This window comes from Macaca fascicularis, chromosome 18 (assembly GCF_037993035.2).
Source record: "Macaca fascicularis isolate 582-1 chromosome 18, T2T-MFA8v1.1".
In the NCBI taxonomy this organism is placed as follows: Eukaryota; Metazoa; Chordata; class Mammalia; order Primates; family Cercopithecidae; genus Macaca; species Macaca fascicularis.
This window is the reverse complement of record NC_088392.1, coordinates 22,438,817-22,465,122: the sequence shown is the minus strand read 5'-3', so window position 1 is coordinate 22,465,122 and position 26,306 is coordinate 22,438,817. Positions and strand designations below refer to the sequence as shown.

Below are 26,306 nucleotides of genomic sequence, written 5' to 3'. Positions count from 1 at the left end.
CTTGTGATCCGCCCGTCTCGGCCTCCCAAAGTGCTGGGATTACAGGCTTGAGCCACCGCGCCCGGCCTAAATGGTTTTAATTGTTTAAAATGTTTATGGTAAACATTTTAAAGGGGCACATAGCTTGTGAAAGACCCAACTTTCACAATTTCACAGTGAAATGCGTGGACCAGGTGCGGTGGTGGCTCATGCCTGTAACCCCAGCACTTTGGGAGGCAGAGGCAGGAGGATCACTTGGAGCCCTCCAGGAGGTCAAGACCAGCCTGGGCAACATAGGGAGACCCTGTGTCTGAAAAAAATAAATAAATAAAAATTAGCTGGGCGTGATGGCATGCGCCCGTAGTCCTAGCTACTTAGGAGGCTGAGGCAGGAGGGTTGCTTAAGGCCAGGAGGTCAAGGCTGCTGTGGAGCCATGATCATGCCACTGCACTGCAGCCTGGGGGACAGAGTGAGACCCTGTCTCCAAAAGCAAAAAACAAAGAGGGAGTGAAATATATGGACCATATATGTGGAAAGGAGGAGGAAGGATGGAGAGAAGCTAAGGCTCTCCTGCCCTCTCCTCTCGCCTCGAGTTCTATGATTCGATAACACAGAGAAATGAGAACTCAGCTAGGGCCTTGTGTCTGTCTCTCTTCCTGTTTTATATGCTAACATTAAACCAAACTCAGGAAGGCAGAAAACAAGACCAATGCTGACTCTCCTGGATATACCCCACCCCTCTCCCTCTCCACAAACAAACCCAAACAAAACACTCCAGCAACTAGTGCTGATGTTACCTGTTCCCGGGGACCCAGGCATCTAGTGTAGCTTAGAACCCCCACTTTCCATATCATCCTAGGTCCAAGTAGATTCAACCCCCCAGGGATCTCATAGGGCTTCTTAGAAACAAAATCAGTTACATCTCAGGTTAGAACTGGTGAGGTGTCTCTAGGCATTGGCTGAGTCCCCAGTAGCTGGCATAAGGCCAGGAAATTACTCCTGAGAACTGAGAAGTGATCTCCAGCACTTAGATTCAGTTGAAACCCCTAAAGAGGAAAAACACCCTTTTGAAGACACTCCCATGAATCCTGAGTCTGATTTTCATCTCGTCTTATCACGGGTGGCTCTCACACCAGAAGCGACAGCCTCTGGGCAGATGGACCCACCTGGGCAGCGAGCTTGTAGTTCCTTTGGATGAGCTCATCATTATTTCTGGTCCCATAGGCAACGGCATTGTGCACCTTAAGCACACAGGCATGGCCAGGTTTGAAGACGGGCGTGAGGCCATGCATCACCGTGCTGCGGAAGGCTTTGCGGTGAACCCCTTCTCCGAAGTGCAGCTCCTCCGTGGCGATCTGACCACGCAGGCGGCCCCCAAAGTAGCTGTCATGGAGGAAGTCTTCTTTGAAGATGAGTTGGCTGAATTCAATCTCTTCGCATCCTGAAACACAGCACAGCTTTGGTTGGAAAGAATACCTCCCAGTCCTGCTCCTTAGCTAATTCCACATGGGGAGGGTCCCCACACAAGGACAATGACAAGGCTGACCTGCAGAACCAAGAGGGGGCAGCCACACTTACCCTTCAAAAGAAGCATAGCTAAAAGAAGAGATGAGTGGGTTGGTGAGGAGGAGACAGGTCATTGAATGAGAATGTGGGAACATCAGTGAGAGATGGGTTGGAGCAAAACTGGAAAGATCAGGAAAAGAATTCTAGACAGACCTGGAAAATATAAGTGGAACCAAGCAAAGTAATAAAAGGCAAGTTGAAAAGATGGGTAAGTGTAGAGGAGGGAAGAAAGACCAATGATAAGATCTGATAGTATCGGATCCACCTTTTTTTCATTATTGCCCCCCCAACCCCAGAATCTTTGCTGGAATTTGTTTTAATTGCCTGCCATGAAAGCTTAATACCACAAATATACTGTTTATGTACCATATGTATATCTGTGCTTTATACAGAAAAAGAGTAACTTTTTTTGCCTGCCAAGAACCAGCGTTGGTCCTCTTGGGAGCAATACTGCCTCCATTGAGAAAGCATGCGATAAGTAAAAGAAACAGGTAGCAATAAACAAACAAACAAACAAACAAAAAAATAGTAAGAAGAATGGCCTTTGAAGAGAAATTGAGAAAAAGGTAGAATCATTTTGGATTTATTTGTAAAAAGAAAAAAGAATTATTTTGAGTTTTCTAGCAGCTGTTTTCTTTTCAGAGTGGATTCTACACGTGTTTGAGATGACAGTGAATTTAATCAGGAAGGTCCATTTTAAACTAGAGATGACCCAATCAGACTTCTCATTCACTGAGAGAAGAAAATTAGGTGGCTTTCAATGAAATAAGATTGTTTGGATTTTTAAAATGCTTTCCACTTCTCAAAACTGATGAAAACTGACATCTTTCTGAATGTTTACAAGAAGAAAGAAATCATGGGTTGTGTGAAAAATCTTACTTCATGTTTCTATATACAATGCTTAAGGAAATATTTTTCTTCTCCTCTCAAAATATTTCAAATCATATGATTTGAGACTGATGGTAGCTATTAAAACTATAAAGAGACTGAAACTATTCTGATAGGGTATTGATTAAGGTCAGGGCCTAGTTACTGCCAGAAAGAAAGAAAGAAAGGGAGTGGGGTTCGGTGGATTTTCAAACAGAAAAACTAGGTAAAGAGCTAGAAGCTTCTGGAAGAAAGAGGATATTCCTAAAGGTGCTCCTAGCATTTTCACAAAGGCCAGCAGAAGACTATGGGACATCTGAATATGTTGCCCTCAAATCTGCCTCTTTGGTAAAAGGATTGTTGAGCTGAAGGCAATTAAGAAGCAGCAGAGGCAAGAAAGCTCTCTGCCTTCCCCCTATTTGCCTAAAATCAGGACATAAATTTATAAACACAGAAACAATTCTACTCCCCTTCTACCAGGAAGAACAAAGGTTAATGACTGAAGACAACTTTAGCCCCTGATGAGCCTGGAGATGAGCAGCAGACATTAACAAGCATTAATGAGAATCCAGATGCTGGGAGATTTTCCAGGGCTGTGGAAATGCCTTTCCACAAGCTACTGCCCTTACCTACCCAAAGTCCTTCCCTCTGCCCTGTCACTTCTCGAAAAATGCACCATTCTTTGTTTAGATGCTGTATAAGCTGGAATTCAAATCCCTTCTTAAATGAGCACTTCTTGAGTGTCTCCCATGTATACATGAATGATACATGCTCATCAACCTGTTTGTTTTCCTCTCACTAATCTTCTTTTGTTACAGGGATCTGTTCCAACTAAGAACTTATGAAGACTGAAGAATAAATTGTTTTTCTTCCCCTGGAACTCCTACTGAGTAACTCGCCCTGGGTTTCTGGAGAGAACTGGGTTGGAGCTGCAGGGAAACAGGCAAACGGGACATTTTCTCAGATAAAGTTTTAGGCAATACCTGGATCGCAGATTTTACTCTAAGTCACAGAACCAAGAAAAAAAATTAATCTATGGAGAAAAGCACAGTTTTATTTTAACAGTTAAATTTAAAAATTAGGTGAGAAAATAGAGAGAGAATGCTTTTCTGTATCCCACACCTTCTCAGTTCCATTCCAATTATATGATTAATGTTAGCAATTTGGCCTCTAATACCACTTACAGACTATAGGAAATGTTATATGTACATACCTTAGAGCCCAATGAACATGAGTTATCTCTGTCACATCCTGTCTTCCTTCAAAACCCTCACATTTCTAAAATTTAATTATTAAAAGTAAAATGTTTGTGCACCTTACGCTTTAAAATACAGCAAATCTAATTAACTGAAGATCAAAGTTGGCCCAGGCCATATGCTTAGAAAGTAGGAAGGAAAATTTGTTTGCATATTACTACATGTGGTAAAATTAATAACCCTGTCTATCATTTCCAACAGAAATGCTTATTTGACAAAGATAAAGCCATGAAAGAAAAAAAGAAATCTTAGACCTATTCTTTGTCTCTTGAAAATCCTGCAGGGCAAGAGCTGGAGTTCTAGGTGGAACTTTCCAAGCTGAAACTCATCTACTGGGCCTTCCTTTACAGAAGCAGAAGGTATAGACTCTGTAGCTCTGCAGAAATCTGAAAGGACAGCCTGTCCAAAAATGTCTTCCGCAGTGATGGCTGAAATGAGCGCGTGCGCTTGGTTAGAGTTTGCACCTCTTTTAAAGTGAGAGATGGAGGTGAGAATTCATCCTTTAGAACAATTTCTTCCCTGGTAAGAGTAATGAAGGTAACCGGAGAACTGAGCACCTGAGGGGAGGCTCAGGAAAAGCAGGCATGTAGCAGTGCAAGTCTCGGGTTGTGGAGAAGGTGCAACTTTCTTTGCAGCTTTGCAGAGCCATCTGTTGCCAGGACTCACACTCCACGCTGCCTAAAATCCCTGAGAGGGGGCAGTGCTATGAGAAAGAATCAGGAGAGACTGGGTGTGGTGGTTCACACCTGTAATCCTGGAACTTTGGGAGGCCAAGTCAGGTGAATCACCTGAGGTCAGGAGTTCCAGATCAGCCTGGCCAACATGATGAAACCCCATCTCTACTAAAAATACTAAAAATTAGCTGGGTGTGGTGGCAGGTGTCTGTAATCCAACTACTCGGGAGACTGAGGCAGGAGAATTGCTTGAACTCGGGAGGTGGAGGTTGCAGTGAGCCGAGATCTTGCCATTGCACTTCAGCCTGGGTGACAGAGCAAGACTCCGTCTCTCAAAAAAAAAAAAGAATCAGGAGAGACTCATTGGAATCCACCAGACAGACTCACCAGATGAGTGTTGGGAGATCCCAATGCCTCACTGAGGTTCCTTGCTACACCCATACATTGTGAAATACAAATCAACTCAGAGAAACCATGAGGATACCTGCAACCACTGGTTACAAAGACTGCTCCGAGATGCAAAAAAGTAATCCACAAATATATTCATAAAACATAATAACATCATTAAATTGGGCTTCATTTTGTCCATGATTCATTTCCAACTTTCTCATAAGCTTAGCTTTATTAGTTTTTAAATTAGAGACCACCTTGTAAAAGATTATTTATTCCTCCTATAGAGAATTAAATTAATAAACTGTTTAGTAAGATAGTCCTCTACATTAAAAAAAAAAATTGTGATTAAAAGTAATTTTCCAAATCAGCCGGGTGCAGCGGTGAGCACCTGTAGCCCAGGCTCCTCAGGAGGCTGAGGTAGGAGGATCATTAGAGTCCAGGAGGCCGAGGCTGCAGCGAGCTATGATTGTGCCACCGCACTCCAGCCTGGACGAAAGAGTGAGACCCTGTCTCAAAGAAATAACATAAAAGTAATTTTCGGCTTCTTTATCTGAAGGTACAAGGATAGGGAGGGGCCAAGAATTACTTCCCCAGCCGGGTGAGTCAGTGAAACTGACACCCCCAGTAACAATGGGGCCAGAAACCGGGAGAAGGTGATGTCATCAGGGTTCAGACACAAGCTCTGTGGCTGGAGTCACTGGGCTACAGCGGTGGTACCATTTCCACCAAATGGCCAGTAGCTCATCCCCACTGGGGTCTCTCAAGTAATCCTTGAGAAATGAGCTTATGCAAACCTAAACCAATAAAACCATAGCAAGTGTCTGAGATGTGAATGCCAATCAATGCTAAGAAGCTGATGAAACAGAGACTCCCTTCTGAGAGTCTTTATTTTCTAAAGGAGGAAGGGGATTCTTTTGCATATTTTGCCTTCTGGGGAGATGAGAGCAGAAATGGAGGAAGGATTTTAAATTATAACACACGTATGTACACACTAAAGATGGGTATTTAGCATCTGAGTGGGTTTGTGAAGAGCTTGTATTTAAGTTTACTATTTTGGGTTAATATCACAATATTTGCTAGGCCATTTCTTTTTCTTTTCTTTTTTTTTTTTGAGATGGAGTCTTGCTCTGTTGTCAGGCTGGAGGGCAGTGGTGTGATCTCGGCTCACTGCAACCTCCACCTTCCGGTTCAAGCCATTCTCTTGCCTCAGCCTCTTGAGTAGCTGGGATTGCAGGCATGTGCCACTACGCCAGGCTAATTTTGTATTTTTAGTAGAGATGGGGTTTCACCATGTTGGTCAGGATAGTCTTGATCTCTTGACCTCATGATCCCACCCGCCTTGGCCTCCCAAAGTGCTGGGATTACAGGCGTAAGCCACTGTGCCTGGCCTATTGCTAGACCATTTCTAAGTTGAGATCTCAGTTTCTTGCTTTTGATACACTGGATGTGACTGCATTTTGATTACTTTTATTACTTGTTTCTGCAGAGATTTCAGGCATTCTGTTTGTTTTAAAAATCAGTACATGCAATAAATCTTTAAGATGCTAGTTCAATTAACTGTCAGAATTTATCCATATTTCTCCTAAAACTGACAGTGGATCCTCCCCTGTGCTGAAAGTCATGGTCACATGGGGTGAGGTTGGACCACCGTGGTGTGTGGAACTGGCCTCCTGCAGCTCCTGAGAGCTGATGACAGGCAGCTCTTTCCAGTTCCATGATGTGTGATGTCACACTGGTGGTTTAAAAGTGGCCACACTGAATTTACATCATGGAAATTGTAGGACTCAGAGCTTCCCCAACCCTCGGCATGTTGTTAAATATTTACCCCAGCACACCACCAGGCAAGGGTGGGCATGGGTGGGCGTAGGTGGGTGAGTAATTCTCCTTAAGAGGGAAGACACGGCAAACACAGATTCCACCAAACTGTGGAAAATTCACTGGGTGGCCCAGGGAACAGCACGAGCATTCATAAACAGCAGTGTTAGGCTGTAGCTAACACCAGGTGCCAAAAGAAAGCAGAGAAACACATCTTTTCTTTTCATTAGGACACAAACGAATGGAATGATTCTCCAGACACCTGGCTGTCTTTGGGAATCTGCTCAGCTAGTCAAACTGAAAAGAAAATTGAAGAAACAAAACAAGCTGTTTAAGTCCCAGCAGCTGAAAACTCCCATGCAGAAGGGCTGAATGCAAGACCGATGTTTAAAGGGAAAAGTCAAATCCAAACTCCCCCTCTACGTGTTCCCCAAAACTCCCCTGCTATAGTGTACCATCCAATTCTGGATATCTATAGTTTAATGAACTTACAATAGGAAGTATGGCCCTACATTCACATTGAATTGGCTCATGAATTGTCATTCTTTTCTCAAGTCACGCCATAGCTCTCCTTCTCAGTTGGAAGAGTCCATAGGATTACTGCTTCTACCCTTTACTCCGGGAGCTATTTTATGCTTTATGGCAAGCCCATTTCCTCTGGCAGGCCAACCCCAACTGACTTACCTTTAGTATCCTGGCGACTTGACAGTTGTTTGAGAACTAGAAGAAGACAAAGCAGAGAATGGCTTCAGTACAAATGTCCATTGTGAACGGGCAGGGGCTAGTGGTTTTCACTGAAAACTGAAAAGCTGTGGTCTACCTTCAGCTGTGAGGTTAAATTCAGCAGTCACTTTTCCATAGCTGTTCTTGATGCAGCAGTAATAGAGACCCTGGTCCTTCAGACTGGCTTGAACGATGGCAAAGGAAACAGTGGAGTTGTCCCCTGCACTATAATGAGGAATATTCACATTGACACACTTCATCATTCTATGGTTGCATTTTTTTTTTCTAATATATTTAAGAAGAAAGAAGCGAAGGCTTTCCTGCTCACATGTTTTCAGCCAATGAGCTGCCCAAGGGGCAAAATCACGATCCGCTGTTTAAATAATTGATGTCTCCACAGAGGAGAGTCATTACATTTTGGCTAACACGCTCACTCCAATAAGCAGTATGAACACAAAGAAATGTTCAGTAGGTTTAACTGCCATGAGTAGAGCCAAGAATTGAAATTGTGAATTCTGGGAGCTGTTGTTAACATTTCTGCTCAGAATTCAGCTCAATTATGTGACTAATCCGGGCGTCCTGTGCTTGACGGAAAGTCTGATAACTCCAAACCCAAACTTACACAACAAGAAACAAGAGAAAAGGGGGTTCTTAGCTTCATGCTACCTAAGGATTCATGACTGAGGACCCCTTTATAATAGTGTCCTGTACTCCCCTAGTGAGGTACCAACCGTCCAACTAGTCACCCACCCAGTGTTATTGAGTTTCAGTCACTGTGCTATGAAAACTAAAACTGGCTGTGGTGGTCGTGTTGGTGGTGATGATGACAGTGATGATGATGCTGAGAGCCAATGTGCACTGAGCATTTGGTATGTACCAGGCATTGTGCCAAATCACATAAAGATCAATTTCATGATGTCCTCAGAACAACCTAATGAGAGAACTACGTTTACTGTTCTCAGTTTGCAGATGAGGAAACTGAGACATAGAAAAATGTAAGCAAATGATTTTGACCTCATTAAGCTGCCTCCCCAGGTAAATTATGGTTCCTGCCCTCAAGTCTGGGATAATCTGAAATATAGGTAGAGCCACATATTTATTCCAAAATCTCAAACAAAAAACTTACTTTACAGAAAAAAAAAAAAAGAGGATACTCAAATGTTGTTCTGGTTTTGTTCTTTAAAATGAACTTTGTTTAAACTTTCACCAAGATTCTGTGTGTTTATGTGTATACATGTGTGTGGTGTACATTTTAGCTTGGGTTTGTTTCATCGTTTAACAACAAAAATTCACCGAGCTTGAGTTTGTCTCAGTTGCATGTTCAAAAAAAGTGTTCATTATTGATTGTTTTTTCAATAGACTTTAAGCCTCCAGTATATACATTCCTTCCCTGGAATATACCAGTGGCTTAAAACGAAGTTCACGAAATCATTCAACTTCCTTCATTCCTGCGGGCTCTGAACATCTCCCATTGTATGGTTAAAACTGGATGTGAACAAGTCCAGTTATAACGGGGAGATTTCCGGAGAGGGCAATAAAACACTGAGCGGGCCACAGAGGAGGCTTGTGGAAAGTCCTTCTCCAAAGCTCTAGGATCGGCACAGCCTTTCTGTCATTGAAAGGGGCAGGCAAGGGCTACCTGAAGGGCTGGGGGCTGAACTAGAACTGTCCTGTGAACATCTTCCTTCCAGCCTAGAAATTCTCCGATACTTGGCCCAGAACCATGAAGACCGTTTTTCCTGGCTTGACCCATGGTCCCCACCCAAGGCTTTCTTCTAGAGGGAATACATATAGGAGTCAGAAAGGTCTGGATCCCAACCCTGAGGCTGACCTCAGGTGTACTATGTAGCCTCTCACCCTCAGTTTCCTCCTCTGTGAAAGCAGAACGAGCAAGATCACAGCTCAGATGTGTCATAAGGAGTAACTGACACCAGCGTGTGAAGCTTTGGCAAAAAGCCCAGTCCTGAGAGTGGTCACGAGTCATTACTTCACGGTGAGCAGTAGTATTAGTGGGGAACAGTAGTATTAGTGTGCTTTCTCCATGAAACAAAACTATCTCGGAAGTCCCAAAGAGTTCTATCCAGCATTTGTGGAGTATCTGCTCTGTGCTTAGTACTGGGGGATTCAATGATGGGAAAAAAAAAAAAAAAAGGCATAGTCCTTGCCCTTGAGGGTCTTCTAATCTGGGAGGAAATGGACAAACAGAAAATACCAGCACAGCTATAGAAAGCAAAAACAAGTGACCTTGTGCCTTTTTTTTTTTTTTTTTTTTTTTTACCAAGAGTGCCTTTTTTCTACCACTGTCCCTGTAAGGGACAAATCTTTTTACCTTAGGAAATGGCCACAGACAGCAGAACATCAGTGGTGATTAGCTGTGCAGACAAATGCAAAAGAAGCCCATGGCCAGAGTGTGATCAGAGGAACACAAAGAATGAAATTGGCTGCAGGGAGAGGGTAGTTAGCGTGGGGACTTCTCTGAGAGACCCCATCATCCATCACCAGCCCTAAGGAGCCAGGGCTTGGCAGCACTCCCACCCGCCACTCAGTCTGGGCTGAGAAGCCCTCGGGTTGTTTCTCTCAGGGCCATCCAAGGAGATCCTGCCATCCCAGCAGCCAGTTCCTCATCCACTGGTTCCCAGCAGGAACAACATGACCTGTGCTCCATGACCTTGCTCAGCTATCAGCAGAGCCACTCCACATGGACAGCTGCACTTTCAAAAGCCCAGGGAACTCAGAAGGACGTCTCTCCCCAGAGTGGAGAATGGGTTCCTGGTTACCAAGAAGGTATTGATGGCCAAATAGCACCAGAGGGTGCCACCTTGAAGTCTCCATGGAGCCAAGACATGCCACTGCTACACAGAGACTCAAACCAAGCTACCACTTTCTTCTTATTGGTTTCTTTGAAGTATATTAGTCTTGCCCTAACCACAAGAATGTCTTCTGACACCTAATTTCCACACTTTAGCCTGTTAAGGAAAGTACCCAAAAGTTGCGGACAAAGACAGGAGGAGGATCACAGTCATTGTTCAACAGGATCACTTGAGGATGATCTACTGAAAGGAGAATGCTTTGCTATTTCCCATTTACACAGAACCCACTCATAGAACCATTTACATAGAACCTGTAACCTAAAAGTTACAGGTTAACTTTTAGGTTTCTGTGCAATAGAAAAGATAACTCTCAAAGTTTATTACCTGTCAAACATTAACCAGTGTTATATCTATTTCAAAATGTATTTCCGCATTCCTTTACCTGATTGACTATCTAAATCTTCATTCCTTAAATGCTCCTTTGAACAATCTTGCCATTGTACAGGTTCCCTCATGATTTAGTAAGTGCAAGAAGACCTTTGCTCCAGGTTGACATTATATGTGAGAGATTTCAACTCTTTGAAAATGATACAAGGACAGTGACACATTGCATGGAGGCACAAGTGAAGGGAAACGCTGGCCTGGAAGTAGGCATGAGAGAAATTAGCAAACATTTGAAAACCCACTTGAAATAATGTAAATGTTCTCTCAATAAACAAATGAGTTATGACTCCTAAATATTCTCAAGTGTTCGCATGGAGAAAGCAGATGGGTTCAACTAAGCCAGACACTGTCACCAAGGAGAAATGAAGCAAACATCACTAGCAATCAAAGGCCTTAGCCACGTGTCATCAGTAAGTAGAATGCTTACTAATGACATATGCTCCCCAGGGGAAAATCAGATTTATGGTAAATACGTATCAAATGGAAAAGGGATGTGCAAATATTCAAGTGGTAATTCTGAGCTCAGAGCAAGGCTGATGAATGGAAAAACAGTGAAAATGCTGGTTAATTGTTCTTGGCTGACAGCTTCAGAAAATAATTTAAAATGAATAATTAGTATTAATACCTTTTTAAGTGAAGCTCTAGGGAACTTCCTTGACTTAAAAAGCAAACCATTCCTTTTCCATTATAATTCTTCTTAAGCCATACCGAAGACGGGCAGGGTAATGGTGACATTTTAGGCAAAGTGGTTATTCTATCAATCACAATCCAGTTAAATGCTCTGGAGTGATGTTAGTAGAAATGAAATCATAGCTCAAGTATCCCATCGTTACATTTGAGAAATAGCTTCCAGACATATGTTCCAAGCAGACATATATGGTTTAATTAAACAGAAAACTCAGATTTTCTCACTTTTTCAGTCTAGTGGTGACAAAAATAAGGGGATTAGAACCCCTCCCATATCTTAGGGAGCTAAACTGGGAACCCCTTTGGCAGAGGGTTGACTTTCGAACCAGGTGATTTGTTTCTAGATTGTGTCAGATGAAGCTCGAATTCATCAGTTCACTTGAACAAGCATTTATTGCCAAGAAAAGCTGCTTAAGGAAGCCATTAATCTGGTTCATTGCATAGGGGATATTCTTGGCAATGATTCTCACTCTCATCTCTCTCCTCCTCATTTTTCTCTCCTTTATTATCTTAAGGACATGGCCGGACGCGGTGGCTCACTCCTGTAATCCCAGCACTTTGGGAGGCCGAAATAGGTGGATTACTGGAGGCCAGGAGTTTGAGACCAGCCTGGGCAACATGGCAAAACCCTGTCTCTACTAAAAATACAAAAGAAAATTAGCCAAGCATGGTGATGTGCTCCAGTAATCCTAGCTACTCGGGAGGCTGAGGTGGGAGGATCACCTGAGCCCAGGAGGTGGAGCCTGCAGTGAGCCATGACTGCACCACTACACTCCAGCCTGGGAAATGGGAGTAGGACCTTGTCTCAAAAATAAAAATAAAAATCACAGAGACCCAGAAATAAACAGGTGTTCCCATATTAATGATGGCTGCTGGTCACCCTCAATAGCTGTTACTTTTCTGTAACCTCATAGATTGCTGCTGTTGTTGTTTTTATTCATCGTCTAAGCTTTGTTTGACCTTTATCAGATTACTGGGAATTTATGAAACAGAAAACACACCCAAGTTAAATTCACAGACATACAGACGAGAGCTCTTTAATCTTAGGACCACAGAACCTCAGCCTAGAATATCATTTGACATGTTCCTTTCCCTGATTTAAAAAACGTAGTGAAAGGTTGTGTGACTTCCCAAAACCCCAGAACTCAATAGTGGCAAAATCCAGGCAAGAATCCTCCATCATTTCCCCATACAGACACTTGTCTTCCAATATTTAATCTTTTTAAATATTGCGGGTGTGGAATCTCTGCTTCAATTTTCCTTTTCATGTCCCATAATTTATTCTTTTCTTTTAACAACCATGTTGTGAAATAAACAAGCAGCAACTGTGAAAAATAACCAGGGAAAAACATCGCACCTTCTCTGCACTTGGGCTATGGACTTTGAATCTTTTGTCCAGCAGATAGTAGAATCTTCATGAATTTCTGCAAATTGGCAGCTTAATTTTACATTTCCAGAGTGTTCAGGGAACATCTCAGCTTGGATCTTTTTCAGTAATACCGGAGCTAGAAACAAAAGATTTGAAGGTCAGTGTAGCAAAAGACTTTCCCATTTCATATCGTTTAATTCTCATAACAATCCTGAGAGACAGGAATACTAATTATTATCCCCAATTATGGAAGTGAGAATTGAGTTTCTGAGGGGAGCGGTAGCTTGCCTAAATAGTCGGAAAATTAACAAATCAATCTAATAGAAAATGCTCGCTTCCATTACTTAAAATTCAGCCTGTAATACTGAAAGTGAAATAGAACTTGAGAGATTTTTTCTAAAGGGGATGAGAGGTGGGAGGATTGTAGAAATCTATTCTATAGGATGTCAGCCAAATAAAGATGTTTTTAAATGATTACCAGATCATCCAGTCAAAATCAGAGCTAGGGATTAGGGAGTAGAATAAAATCCGGATTATCCAAAAAACTATGGCTAAGCCCCCAAAACGTAAAAGACACCTCAACAATAAGTTATTGGCTGAATAATATTCATCCATCTTTTCCCCTTTATCACACTTGTCTTTGTTGAAGATAACCCAGTAGATTGCAGTGATGTTTGATATCAACCTCATTAGCAAAAGATAATAGAAGCAACAAGGAAACAATTCCCACCGGTTGGGCTGAGACCTTTGAATATCACCTCAGTATCAGTGATGAACAATTAGCATGCTAATATGTAATTAGCCAGGGCAGCCACTGGGCGGCAGCCTAGACATTAGAACAAGACAAGGATGAGGCCCCTGTCCCAAGCGGTCATAACAATTGGGTAGGAAGTGAGAGTACTGCAGATGTGGTGTGAGCCTATCACAAATTAAATAGCATAACTCCACAGCGCTGGTCACACAAAAGAGTACATCATTACAAAACATATGTAATCCGTAGCCAAACCAAGATCACCAATACTGAGACTTTGTTTGCTCCACTGCCTCAAATTATACTACGGTGAAAACATCCATGAATTCAAGGGGCTTCTCATCTCTCCTTGACGCCAGCAGATGCTTGGATGACAGAATGCATATTTAAAAGCTAATTCTCTACCCAGGAAGTGATGATGGGCCCGCTGGGTAGCAAATTTTTCAACCAGTGAGTAATCAAGACTACTAACAGTATCCTGGGACCCAAGTGGATAACTGAGAGAGAGAAAATTTAGCAAGTATGTATTGACGGCAAACCCGCATCAGTGCATTTGGGCCTGCTGGCTCCTGCCCAAGCTGAGACCATGTTCAGGTTCACAGTCTGAAACTCTTGGTCCGGGTCTCGACCAAGCCCACCTCCTCATCTGGGCCATTTCCTAGAGGGTCCTTCCAACACCATGCAGTGGCCAGCTTCATGGGTGATTTGGGGACATCTAAATATTCCTAAGCCTGCCGGAACCTGTTGTACTGAACACAAAGAAAATTGGGGGATGGCGGGAAGGGCATGAAATGGGCAGCAGAACTGAATGATGGATGGTCTGTGGGAGACTTGAAGCTTGTTTAGCCAAGGGGTTTGGGCTTTGGATAGATCCCCTGTCTATGTGAGATAGAGGTGGAAAATGCAGCCGAACGAGCTCAGAGGAGACCTGGATTGCAGCTAGGTTTGTCTTCCGTGTGCGGGTGGGCCTAGTGTTGAGGGAAAATGGTAGTAAAGTCCCTGGTGAATATAGTTTCTGTACTAAGCTTTGGACATCAAAAACGATTACTCACGCCTGGCATGGTGGTTCACACCTGTAATCTCAGCAGGTTTGGAGGCTGAGGCAGGAGGGTCACTTGAGGCCAGGAGTTGGAGACCAGCCTGGGCAACATAGCAAGACCCCATCTCTAGAAAAAAAAAATAGCCAGGTGTGGTGCGCATGCCTGTGGACCTAGCTACTTAGGAGGCTGAGGTGGGAGGATCAGTTGAGCACAGGAGTTCAAGGCTGCAGTGAGCCAAGATCTTGCCACAGGAATCCAGCCTAAGTGACAGAGGGAGACCCTGTCTCTAAAGTAATAATAATAGTTTTTTAGAAAAGATTAGGGTTTATTTCTTTTATAACGATCCAAGTCACTGCTCCCCTCATCCTAACTCCTGCCCCACCAGTTAACTGGTGGGAAGGCATTAAATCTGTGCTCCTTTGGGGGTAGCAGGGTGGGTACCAGACTGCTAGGTAGGGCACAGTCAAGGTGTCAGCCAAGGGGTCTGAAGTGTACCAGCTAGAAAACAGTGACGAGGACTCAGGGTCTTACAAAAGCCATCACCACAAGAAGGAAGGAGAACCTCCTAATCTGGTGTCTTCCTGGTGGCAACTTTTGTTATTTTTAAACAATGATATTGCTGTGGCTTACACTAAGAAAACAAAATAAAAAACCTTTGAGTGCTTAATGGTGGAATAGATGGTTAAAGGAATTGGTCCACAGCTAGAAACCCGTAACGAACAACTAGAAGGTGGTAAGTTAAAAAAAAAAAAAAAAAAAAAAAAAAAGGACCCGCACCGTGGCTCATTTTGGGAGGCCGAGGTGGGCAGATCACAAGGTCAAGAGATCTAGACCATCCTGGCCAACATGGTGAAACCCCGTCTCTGCTAAATATACAAAAATTAGCTGGGCACGGTGGTGCACGCCTATAGTCCCAGCTACTCGGGAGGCTGAGGCAGGAGAATCGCTTGAACCGGGAGGTGGAGGTTGCAGTGAGCCGAGATCACGCCACTGCGCTCCAGCCTGGCGACAGAGCAAGGCCCCGTTTCAAAAAAAAAAAAAAAAAAAAAAAGCAGGAAAAAAGCAGGGTGTTGTCAAGGGCTGGCCCTCTGAATGCTGCCGTTCCAAAAGGTAAATGCTGGAAGAGAATCATTTTTCCTGTCTCTTATCATCATCTGTGTTGATTCATAAGGATTAGTGCCCATGGTGGATTCACATTAGATACATATTCAGTGCATTCATTATCAGAGTCACCATGGAAAATAACAAGGTCCTTAATAAACGGATGAATATGCTGGTCAAGCATTTATTTCCCGTCGGGCGACGGCCCTTCCAATGCAATAACCTAGTACTGATTTGTAGTTAGGACGGGGAGCTGTGAGCTTTAAAAAAAAGGGGGGTGCCAGTGTTCCAGAAACCTGTTCTTCTAACTTTCTCTGCAAAGAAAATCCCCGCACGAGAGGGGAGAGGATGGCCGCCAGTGGCAACTCCTCCGAAGCTGGGAAGGGACTGCGGGATCAGAACCTACCCCAGCGTGGGCAAAACCTGCCTGAGATTCCCATTTAGCTGCTGACTCAAGGGTAGCTCTGATGAACCTCCCCCGCCTGCTCCATCTCCAGATGACTCCTACCTTCTTGCCGAGGCCCTGAGTTCTTCAGAGAGGAGGGGCTGTGGACGCCAGCACCACTCTTTCTCCTAATACTAGGTTGGTATCAACTCAGACACAATGCTCTTGTGTCTGAACCAAGTTCTTTATTTATTTCATGAGCATACTGGGCATAAGCATTGCCTCATTTTTTATTTAAAAACACTAATTAAAAAAAACAGTAACTAACAACCATGAGAGCTGTGTTAGGCCACAGGCCATTCAAATTGCTTTGCATTTTTATAGCGGAGAGGAGTCTTATTAGCACCCCCATTTTACAGATGGGGAAAGTGAGGCACCCGGAGGCTAAGGTATTTGTCCAGGGCTACCCAGGTACCGCCAGAGGCCAGACTTGAACCCAAGCAATATAACTCCTAATCTACACCCTAAACCACCAAGATACAACTTGCCCCAGCTGGGCCCAAACACCGCCTAGTATCTCTAACTCTGAATCTTCTCCTCTTAATGGCCTCTGTGTTGTGGGTGGCATGAGTAACAATCCTTCAGTGGTCTGGCCTGGAAAAGTCTTTGGTTGTCTCTACCCCGTGGTCTCCGGCAGGGCCCTCTCAGGACAAGGCTGGCTGCTCTCGCATCTACCTGCTTTGCTCAGGCCAGTGCCTTCCAGAAAGCTACATGCTCGGTCTTTGCAGCCTTTAGTGCAATGGCGAGGTTGTGCCGCAGCTGAAATCAAAGTCTTTGACAGCGATTGATTTCAACACTGGCTATCTGGACGGTCCTCTTACCCATGGGTAACTCGAATAGTCATGGGCAAGAATTCCAAAAAGGTTGTTTTGCTTGTCTACCTTTACCTGCAAAGGAACCCCCATCCCCAAACACGGGGGTTGAGGCTGGTCCCCAGAGGCAATCTATTCAGCCTCTGGGCTGAAATCACTTTTGAGAGCTTTTAAAACATTGCCTCATTCTCTCTATTTAATTTTATTTATTTATTTATTTTCTGAGACAGGGTCTTGTTCTGTCACCCAGGCTGGAGTGCAGCTGGAGCCTGGTGGTGTGATCACAGCTCACTGTAGCCTCGACTTTCTGGGGTCAGGTGATTCTCCCTCCTCAGCCCCAGAGTAGCTGGGACTACAGACGTGCGCCACCATACCCAGCTACTTTTTGTACTTTTTGGTAGAAATGGGGTTTCGCCATGTTGCTCAGGCTGGTCTCAAACTCCTGGGTTTAAGCAATCCTCCTGCCTCGGCCTCCCAAATTGCTGGGATTACAGGTGTGAGCCACCATGCCCAGCCATTCTCTTTAAGTATGTTTTAAAATATAGATACTAATAACCTGATTGGATGCTTTCAAACTCTTCAGAAGGCAGTTTTGTCTTTAAACCTTTCTGCAACAGGGGTGAGGACCCATTTGATGGGATGGGAATAACAAACACCAGCCTCAAAGTCTAAGGACTCGGGATAAGAAAGGAGAAAATTCTTCCCTTCTGATCAAACAGAGCCATCCATAGTTTTTCGCTCCAGAGCACACAGGCCACCGTAGCTTGCTGCAACATTTTCTCTTGACTTCTACCAGGGTGTGTGGGGAGGGAAAGAAGAGCTCTGAAATAAAACAGGCTAAAATTTGGTCCATAAATGGAATTTGGGACTGAAATGATTCCTTAGACAAAGTAGAATTAACTGTAATTTCAGGACTTTTTTTTTTTTTTAAACTGCATCATAGGTAGAGATTGATCGAGGACTTTTGAGGCTCAAGTGGTCTGAAACCTTGAACACAGACCTCAGAGGACTTTAGATTTAGATAAATGGGAAGGGTGAGTTGAAAAGAAACGTTATACTCAAATTTGGAAGAAAAACCAAGGTTCAAGGAAGCTATTTTTAATGAAAAATCAGTGATTAAAGAGGAGAATCCCAATTTGTACCAAAATTTTCATTTCCATGGTCTTCCTGCATGGTCTATTTGATTACACTAATTAGCTACACTGATTAATGCTTCTGTTTATATTTTTAAATAGATTTTGTAAAAGAGGATAATTAAATGGAAAAGCACCTTCATCATATTCCCCTCCAGCAGACATGCCTACAGGCAGCCTTTATCAGTGGTTCTCAATTGTGGTTCTCCCGATAGATCACCCGGGAACTTGTTAGGAGTGCAAATTTCACACGCTGGGGGAGGGGAGCAATCTGGGTTTTAACAAGCCCTCCAGGTGATTCTGATGCCACATGCTGAAGCCACTTGGCCACAATCATAGCATCAGTGCCCAACTCGGGGACACTGGCCTTAATTGCAAAGGACCCTAGAGGACACAGGAACTAGATACCTCGTCTACAAGCCCAAACTTTAACAATGATGGACAGCAACAGAGCCTCACCTCTTCCTTCTCCTTTGCAAGATGGCTTTTTTGGGTCTTGTTTCTCTTCTGTGCGTGATAACGATGTTTTAAGTTTGGGCACCTTTTTGAGAAAGGCTGAGTTCTTTCTGGCATTTTCCTTTTCTTCCAGTTTCAGCCTCAGGGCTGCCACTTTGGACAAAATTTTCTTCTTTACTCCCTCAGCTAAATGTCCACTGCCTGGGGCTTCTGGCTTCCTTTTGACCTCCTCTGACCCCGTCACTGCTGTGAGGGCCCCTGGTGATTTGCCAGCTTGGGCTTCCAGTGACTTCTCCCTCTCCCTGGACTTTTTCACACAGTGTAGGGTGCCCTTTGGATGTGGATCCTGCAGTAACTTAGGGGCTTTCTCTAACTCATCTTCTCCTGAAATGAATGCCAAGGTCTTTGCTGAGGAGCTAGATGAGCTTGGGGGTTTGGTTTCCCCAGTTTGAAGCACCTCTATTTTAGGTTCCTCCATTTTGTGGCTTATCAAAAAGTTTGTGACATTTCCTTCAGGAGATGAAGTACAAGGCAACCTGGTAAGATGAGGAGAAGAGGGCAAAGGTTTCCCACGCTCATTCTCAATAGTTCCCCTTTTCTGTGAAACAGGAAACACATACTGACGGTTTCTGGGCTCAACTAAGTCATTTTCAGGGACGTCATGAATTTGGCCTGTGGAGTCGTGAGCATCAACCCCAAGAGAAGCATGAGTCATTATTGGAAGGCAGCTAGAAAGAGGTGAAGTGGGGGAAATCAATTCTGCTTTGTCCTTTTTACTTTGCTCAGCCTCCCCTAAGCTCCCATCACTGCTTTCTTGTATTTCGCCTATCCTACATCCACTTGGAATTCTTTCACCCCCTTCACTGGGTTGCAGGACTTGCCAAATGGTAGTTTTTGCCTCATCAGGTTGACTTTGTTCAGCCTCCCGCTTCATACTGCCTTCTTGGCTTCTGCTGATTCTATTTTCAGTCAGAATGGTTCCCTGGAGACATGGAACTTGCAAAATGGCAGGCTGGATTTCCGCTCCGTGGCCCACATTTCCGTCATTTGATTGACTCCCTTCTCTGGCGCCCTCTGGTGTGGATTCAGAGGGCTCTGGTTTTCCAGCCCTGGTGTACTCTATCACACTTGTCTCATCAATGGGATCTACAGAGGACTCTAGGATTTTAGAGCAGGTCAGAAACTTTTTAAAGAAGGCAGTGTGATCCATCTTGAGTTGCTTTTCCTCCTGGTCTTGACTCACATTGTTAACATTTTCCTTCCCTCCAGTTTCAGAAGCCACTGACAGTGAATCTGTGACACATAACTCCTTTCCATCTACAGGGTCCACGGATGACTCCAGGAGTCTGGGTTGGCTGAAACCCCAGGAAGAAAGACTTCTCCAGTGTGCACTGATGGCAGGCTTTTCGCCTTTATGGCTTTCTCTGCTATCAGCAAGGGCTGAGTCAGCATCCTCTGGACTGTGAGCCGATTCAGGCACAACAGTATCTGCCTTTAGACTATCAGGTACAGCCCAGACCTTGTCAGAAATTACGGGACCACCGTCTGATGCCTTGCTCTCAGAATTTGTCTGTTGTCTTGGTGGCAGGATTGCAGAAGCGGAAGCCTCTAGAGTTATAATCTTCAGCTTGTTGCCTGCCTCCCGATTTCCAGGTCTATATTCTTTAGACTCTTCCAAAATGATATCAGAGAGAGACGGAACATTGCTCAGAGCCTGACTATCTTCTTCCCCAGCAGTTTCAGCCACCACGGAGACCCTCATCCCCCAAACTGAGCGCTGCCCTGCTCCTTCCCTAGAGCTTGCTGGTGAGTGGGCCGAGGGCACCAAGTTTATTTCCTCTTGTGCAGCAGATGTCATAGGCAAACTTTCTTGGAAATCAGGTGCAGAAAGAGAACCCTGGTGGGACAGAATCTGCTGCTGGAGCCCCTGCTTCATTTCACTTCCTCTTTCTTGGAAATTCTCTTCATGGCTCCTAAAGTCTGCTGTTTCCACAGTCTGGCTCTTATCTCCAGACAGGTTATCAACCTGAAGAGGGGAATTACTGAAGAAATCCTCTCCCTCTGGGAGCTGCAGGACATGGTGTGGGACTCCTGGCACACTGGGTGCCGTGCAGAGTAGCTCTTTTGTAGACTTGGTGGTAGCACCACTTAAAATATGACCCAACTGCACTTGGGAAGGCAATTGGGAAACCTTTTCATGGGATGCACGAGGGAACCTCTCCTCAGTGCCACTTGCATGCTTGTCCTCAGGAATTGACACAGCAAGGTACTTGGCTGGGTGGACTTTCGTGGCAGTGGTAACAGTCGATGTGTCCTCAGTCTCCCTGGTCACTTGAAACCCATTATTAGCAGTTAATGTTGATGTCTTCTCCCAAGGAAAACTCACGATTGAACTATAATGGGCTGGGGTGTCTGTGGTGTCTGCAGCACTAGGACTGGGGCTCTTGTCACCTCCTTCTTCAAATTGCACTAAAGGATTGTTCTCAGAAGAAACGAGCTGTGTTTCCTCAAGCCTTCCTGAGTTGTTGGGGCTTGACCGCTCCTGGCCAGCATGTACTGTGGAGGCCAGTGGGCAGGTGGAATTCTCTACCTTGGCTAGATTTTCTTCTGTGGCACCTTCACTAGCTGTGTGTGAAATGTTCAAGGTGAAAGTACTGATAAAAAGAGGGGACATGACTGAGTCGCCGTCCTTGCTGCTTTTGTACGTAGACACTGAAGTCTCAGACACTTGTGTCTGAAAAAGGACTTCTAGTGTCTTGCCATTAGGAGAACATAAATCAGATACTTTTCTTTGACCTTCTGCCAGTTCCAAGTCTACAGAGCAAATTTCTTGAGGCAAATATTTATCAGCTGGTGCCCCAACAAGAGAATCTATGGTATCAAAACATGTTCCTTGGTCACCAGCCTCAAAACACTCCATTGCACACACTGCTTCTCTGTCCCTTGGCCCATCACACACATTTTCCAGGGTGAGGACAGTATCTGTGGTTTCAGGGGAAGCAACAGAGACAGCCACAGGCTCCCTGAAGTCAGCACGGGCATCCTTGGGGAGACGCCTTGAGAACACACCTGGGAACGTATTCTCATCATTGGCTTCTGAGGTTCTCAGCTCATGTTTTAGGTCTTCCCTGAAATTGTCAGGTGTGTTGCCATCTCTGTCTTGTTTTTCTTCCTGCTGTGGGTCATAGGTACAGGGTTTGACCTCCAAGTGTTGAGCTAATGATGCATTTTCCTTGTGGACCCCTCCTAAGTTTGAGAAGGAAATTGTTGTGGTCCCAGTGAATGGGGACTCCTCCCCAGCAGACTCTGAGAAAGCTGGCATCTGGCTGCAAGAGATTCTCTCTCTGACTGTTTCCTGAATTTGTACCTAGGAAGATGAAAAGTGGTGTTAATAGCATTGTTCATGGGAGAGCCCACAATAGGGCATAACTGCAATCCCAAGAGTGTTAATCCTCAATGACTATAATAATGGACAAGAATGATTGAAATCTAAACATTAATCCCCCAACTCCCCCTAGCTATTAGAGATTTCCTAGAAAACTGCAAATTTAACAACTCTATATTCCAGGGGGCCCTTTGTCAAATTCATCATTATAAGCAAAAAGCCTCCTGACAACCGTCATTTATTTAATGATTTTTTTTCTCTCTTAGGAAAGAGATGGAAATAAATTGAATGTTAACTGTTTTGATCAAGTAAGTCACAACAAGAGCTGTGTGCATCTTTCCAGAAAGATGAATCTCACATGATCATAATAAATGAAATAAACAGTACTTACAAAACAGCAATAAGCAATCTTTGTCCCCAAAATATGACAGCTTGCTGGTTAATAATTGCTATGGTTTGGATATTTGCCCCCTCCAAACCTCATGTTGAAATTTGATCCTCAGGGTTGAAGGTGGGGCCTAATGAGAGGTATTTGGGTTATGGGGGTGGATCTCTCATGAATAGATTTATGCCATCCCTCAGGGGTGCGGGAGGATGAGCGAGTTCTCAGTCTATTGCTTCCTGGTTGTTAAAAAGAGTCTGGCACCATCCCCACCCCCACCCTGCTTCCTCTCTGTCCATGCAATCTCTGAAAATGCCAGCTCCCCTCTGCCTCCTTTCGTGAGTTGGAAGCAGACTGAGGCCCTCACCAGATGCAGATGCCTAATGTTGAACTTTCCAGCCACCAGAATCATGAGCCAAATAGGCCTCATTTCTTGATAAACTACCCAATCTCAGGAATTCTGTTATAGCAACACGAAATGCACTAAGATAATAAGGTTACTAAAACACAGAAAGAAGGCTGCCTTTGAACCCACCTCTAATGAATAAATGAACTTATGATTGGCCACCAGCACTGCCAATCATTTCTTTCCTAGAGTTGCTTATAAACATCCCAGAATGTATCCCAGACTTTAAAATAGATGCCCAATGGCAGACAGACCACCTCTATAAGAAAAAGAAGATTCAGGACTGCTTAGGTTTTTGAGAAAAGGGGAGAGGGGGAGGGAGGGAGGAAGAGAAGAAGGCAGAGAAAAAGAAACCTCTCACATTCTGAGGATTGAGCCTTTCATGGTACTATATGAACATTCTATGATATTGGATATTGTTCAAGGAAGCAGCGAAACTTTTAACTCATTGACTATTTCAAAACAAAGAAAATTTATGTCCAGCCAAGGAGAAGAAAATTGTTTCTAATTTCTGAAGCAACTCAGTCTTTGCTCCCAGGACTCCTGCCTTGGACAGCCCCATTCAGATGTGCAGGGAACAGATGACTGGCCTTGGCGGGATGGGGTTCAGGGGTGGGGATGAAGTCTGTCTCCCAGCGTATGACAAAATAGAGCTGAAATGTTCATGTGCATTTCATAGCTCCAATGTCATGAGACTGATTCTCACAAATCATACATGAGAATCAGTCTTACTACCTTGTGGTCAATCCCTGTAGTACTGCCAGTGGGAAAGAGGACAACAGCATAACCACACCTCTTTCCACACTTCTCCCAGGCTGCTTACAGCCTGTCAGTCATTCATCTCTCATTTTCTCTTTTAAAACTACTTTGAGGTTAATTTAACTCATATTTGATGGGCATAAAAATGCTAACTAAACAAGAAGGAAATTTAGTATAAACTCCACGAGTGCTAGGACTACTTACCCTTTCAACAAATATTTGGTGAATGCCTCCAGGGTACTAGGGAGTGTTTTAGATAATGGGGATACAAGACAGGCAAATGCTCCTCTACAGGAATCTCCCATTCTATGTTCTAGTTATAGCGATTAACATGCAGTAGGTGCTTACAAAGTGTTTGTTGAGAGAATGAATAAATGAATGAACCATGTACCAGTTGAGACAGCTATAGCCAACTTCACCCATTAAAGCCCTACACTTGAAAGGGTTAGAACTTTCATCTGCTCCGGACTTTGCAACAACCCTGTTTTAAAGGAGACTTTGAACCATAAGCACTACTGGTTATCCTGGTGTTCCTGGAAAGAAAAATATATTTACTCCCTTTCTATATCCCTTTTTCTTCTTTATTAAAAAGAAGAAATATAATTTCTGAGAAATAAGGGACAAGATTTTTTTAAAAAAAGAATTTGATGTGCATATGGTTTCCTCTCTATACCTCAATATCTATAACACATGTATAGAGTATTTTTCTCATTTGGTCTTTTGGTTCAACCTTTTAAGAATATGCTATAGCACAAATAGACTGAGTCATTAAGCACAGAAAACATAGGGAACGTTCTGGTCATTATGTGAAATGTGTAGAGAGACCGCCCAATCAAAAACACCACCACCCCTCTGTCCGGCCTTTCTGTCCTGCCTGAATTTCCACTATCTATGTCAGCCCCTTATTTTAAGGTCCTGGTATTATCACAGTATCATCAGTGCCAACAGACATTTACGGAGTAGCTGTCATGTACAGAATTCTCTGTCAGGCACTGGGCAATTTTTTCCAAAGGGCTTCAGTTAAAAAGTTACTATGACATTTACTGGGATGGTACCTTTATTCTTCCATGATTGATTACTATTACATCAGTAAAGTAATAAGCGGGCACCTAGAAGAGATTGACATCTGAAGAGAATTAAACACAAGACAAGTAAGTTTTGATTAGGATGAGTTTGGTCACTGGAATAGATCATTATGGTATCATGCCTTGATTTACAAAATAATCATATTCCATTAAGATTTATTTCCACCTTTCCTCCTGTATTAGTCAGTTCTCGCACTGCTATAAATACCTGAGACTGGGTAATTTATAAAGAAAAGAGGTTTATTTGGCTCCCAGTTTCACAGGCTGTACAGGAAGCATGGTGGCAACTGCTTCTGGAGAGGCCTCAGGGAACTTTTACTTGTGGCAGACAGCAGAGCCGGAAGAGGCATCTTACCCTACAGAAGCAGGACCAAGGGAGAGCGAGTAGGGTTGGGGGGGGGGGTGCTGCACACTTTTAAACAACCAGACCAAGAACTCACTCATTGTCACAAGAACAGTATCAGGAGATGGTGCTAAACCATTCATGAGGAACCACCCGCATCATCCAATCACCTCCCACCAGGCCCCACCTCCAACATCGGGGATTACATCTCAGTGTGAGATTTGGTGGAGACACAGATCCAAACCATATCTCCCCTCTTGCTTTTAAATTAAAATTCTACTTTAAAATACCCTAGTGAAGCTCCACGTGTAAAAAAATTGGTTGAATCCTTGACCATGTACATTCATACATTTGACACACATTTAGTGACCATCTACTTTATACCAGGCACTGTTCTAGGCAGCTGGGAAACATCAATGAACATAATAAAGATTGCTGGCCTATGGAAGTTATGTTGAAGCAACGAACTATACAACTGGCCCGCTGCTGATGTGCAATTCCATACACTTGATTTTAACCAATGGGGTGTTTTTTTTTATGTGAAGCCTTTAACAGCCCAGTCCATATTTGTACTTGCTTACGGCATCGGTTTCAAGAGCAGGCTCCTCAGTTCTCATCCTGAGGCCAGCTCACAGAGAAAGGGAAACCACAGACTCACACCTTCCCAGTGAGTCAGATCTTTCTTTTAGGAGATTTCTTAGTTAAGTCATTACAAAAGAACTCTAGCAAATGATTCTCCTGCTGTGCACCTACTCTCAGCATAGAGTGAGTGCTGAAACTTAGAGTGAGTGCTGAAACAATTTCCTTATGTAGGGAAATTGTACTCATTCAAGTGAAAAAAGGAGTGTTTGGGGCTCTAGGAGCAAGCCCACCGTTGTGTGTGGTGCGTGGACTTGGAGGACTAGCAACCAGGGGTTCTAGCCCAGCTTAATTGGATATACCATGCACAACCACAGGTAACCTCTTTAGCTTCTCTGACCCTCTGTTTCCTCCTCTAAGGCTAACCACATGCATGTCAGCACCATCTTGTCAAGTGCCTGGCATATTGCCTGGTGCCCAGAAGGCACTCACTCACTGATACTAATTTTCCTTCTTCTCTATGAAAAAACAGCAGTAGCTCAGGAAAAGAGGAAGTTGGGGAGCTCTGACAGGGAGAGCCTTGAGCTATGAGATTTATGAGGGTTTTCTCATCTGATCTGTAAAATAATCTGAGAAAAAGATGTTATCATCTCTTCTTTACTGATGGGATGAATAGCCTGGGTCCAATCATAGAAACCACACAGAAGGTTATATAAGAGAAGTTCAATATAAAGAATTGTTGACTGTGATAGGAGAGTGCTACAAGGTATAAGGAAACTGTCTTTAGTACTCTAGGCAAGGGAAAGTACCAAGGAAGAACAAAGTTGGAAGGGGTTTAGACCGACTTGGAGAAGGTGTGTTTAGGCCACCAGATAGCATAGAAGTTCACTGGTGCATCCAGACCAGAGCTGGCCTGGAATTGCTGGGAAAAGCAATAGACCTCCCTTCCAAGTGCAGGTAGGGAGTAGGTGGTCAGCACGCAGTGGCGTGGGTGAGGAGGGGAGTCTGGGCATGGGTGGTCACAGGGGCTGAGGCCTTCGAGCTTG

General features: G+C 43.9%; 1 protein-coding gene across 7 annotated transcripts in view; it reads right to left on the bottom strand.

Moving 5' to 3' along the window:
• Positions 1-26,306, bottom strand: part of ALPK2 (alpha kinase 2) — a 145,354-nt gene that overhangs the window by 33,466 nt on the left and 85,582 nt on the right. For all 7 annotated transcript variants that reach the window (XR_010582821.2, XM_074022427.1, XM_045378372.3 and 4 more), the window contains 5 exons: positions 18,325-21,688; positions 12,572-12,719; positions 7,371-7,498; positions 7,235-7,270; positions 1,146-1,420 (listed from right to left, as the gene is read on the bottom strand). Coding sequence is in view for 6 of the 7 variants with exons in the window: in XM_074022427.1 (XP_073878528.1) it covers positions 1,146-1,420; positions 7,235-7,270; positions 7,371-7,498; positions 12,572-12,719; positions 18,325-21,688 (3,951 nt within the window). In the remaining variant the exon portion in view is untranslated. The remainder of the gene's footprint in view (positions 1-1,145; positions 1,421-7,234; positions 7,271-7,370; positions 7,499-12,571; positions 12,720-18,324; positions 21,689-26,306) is intronic.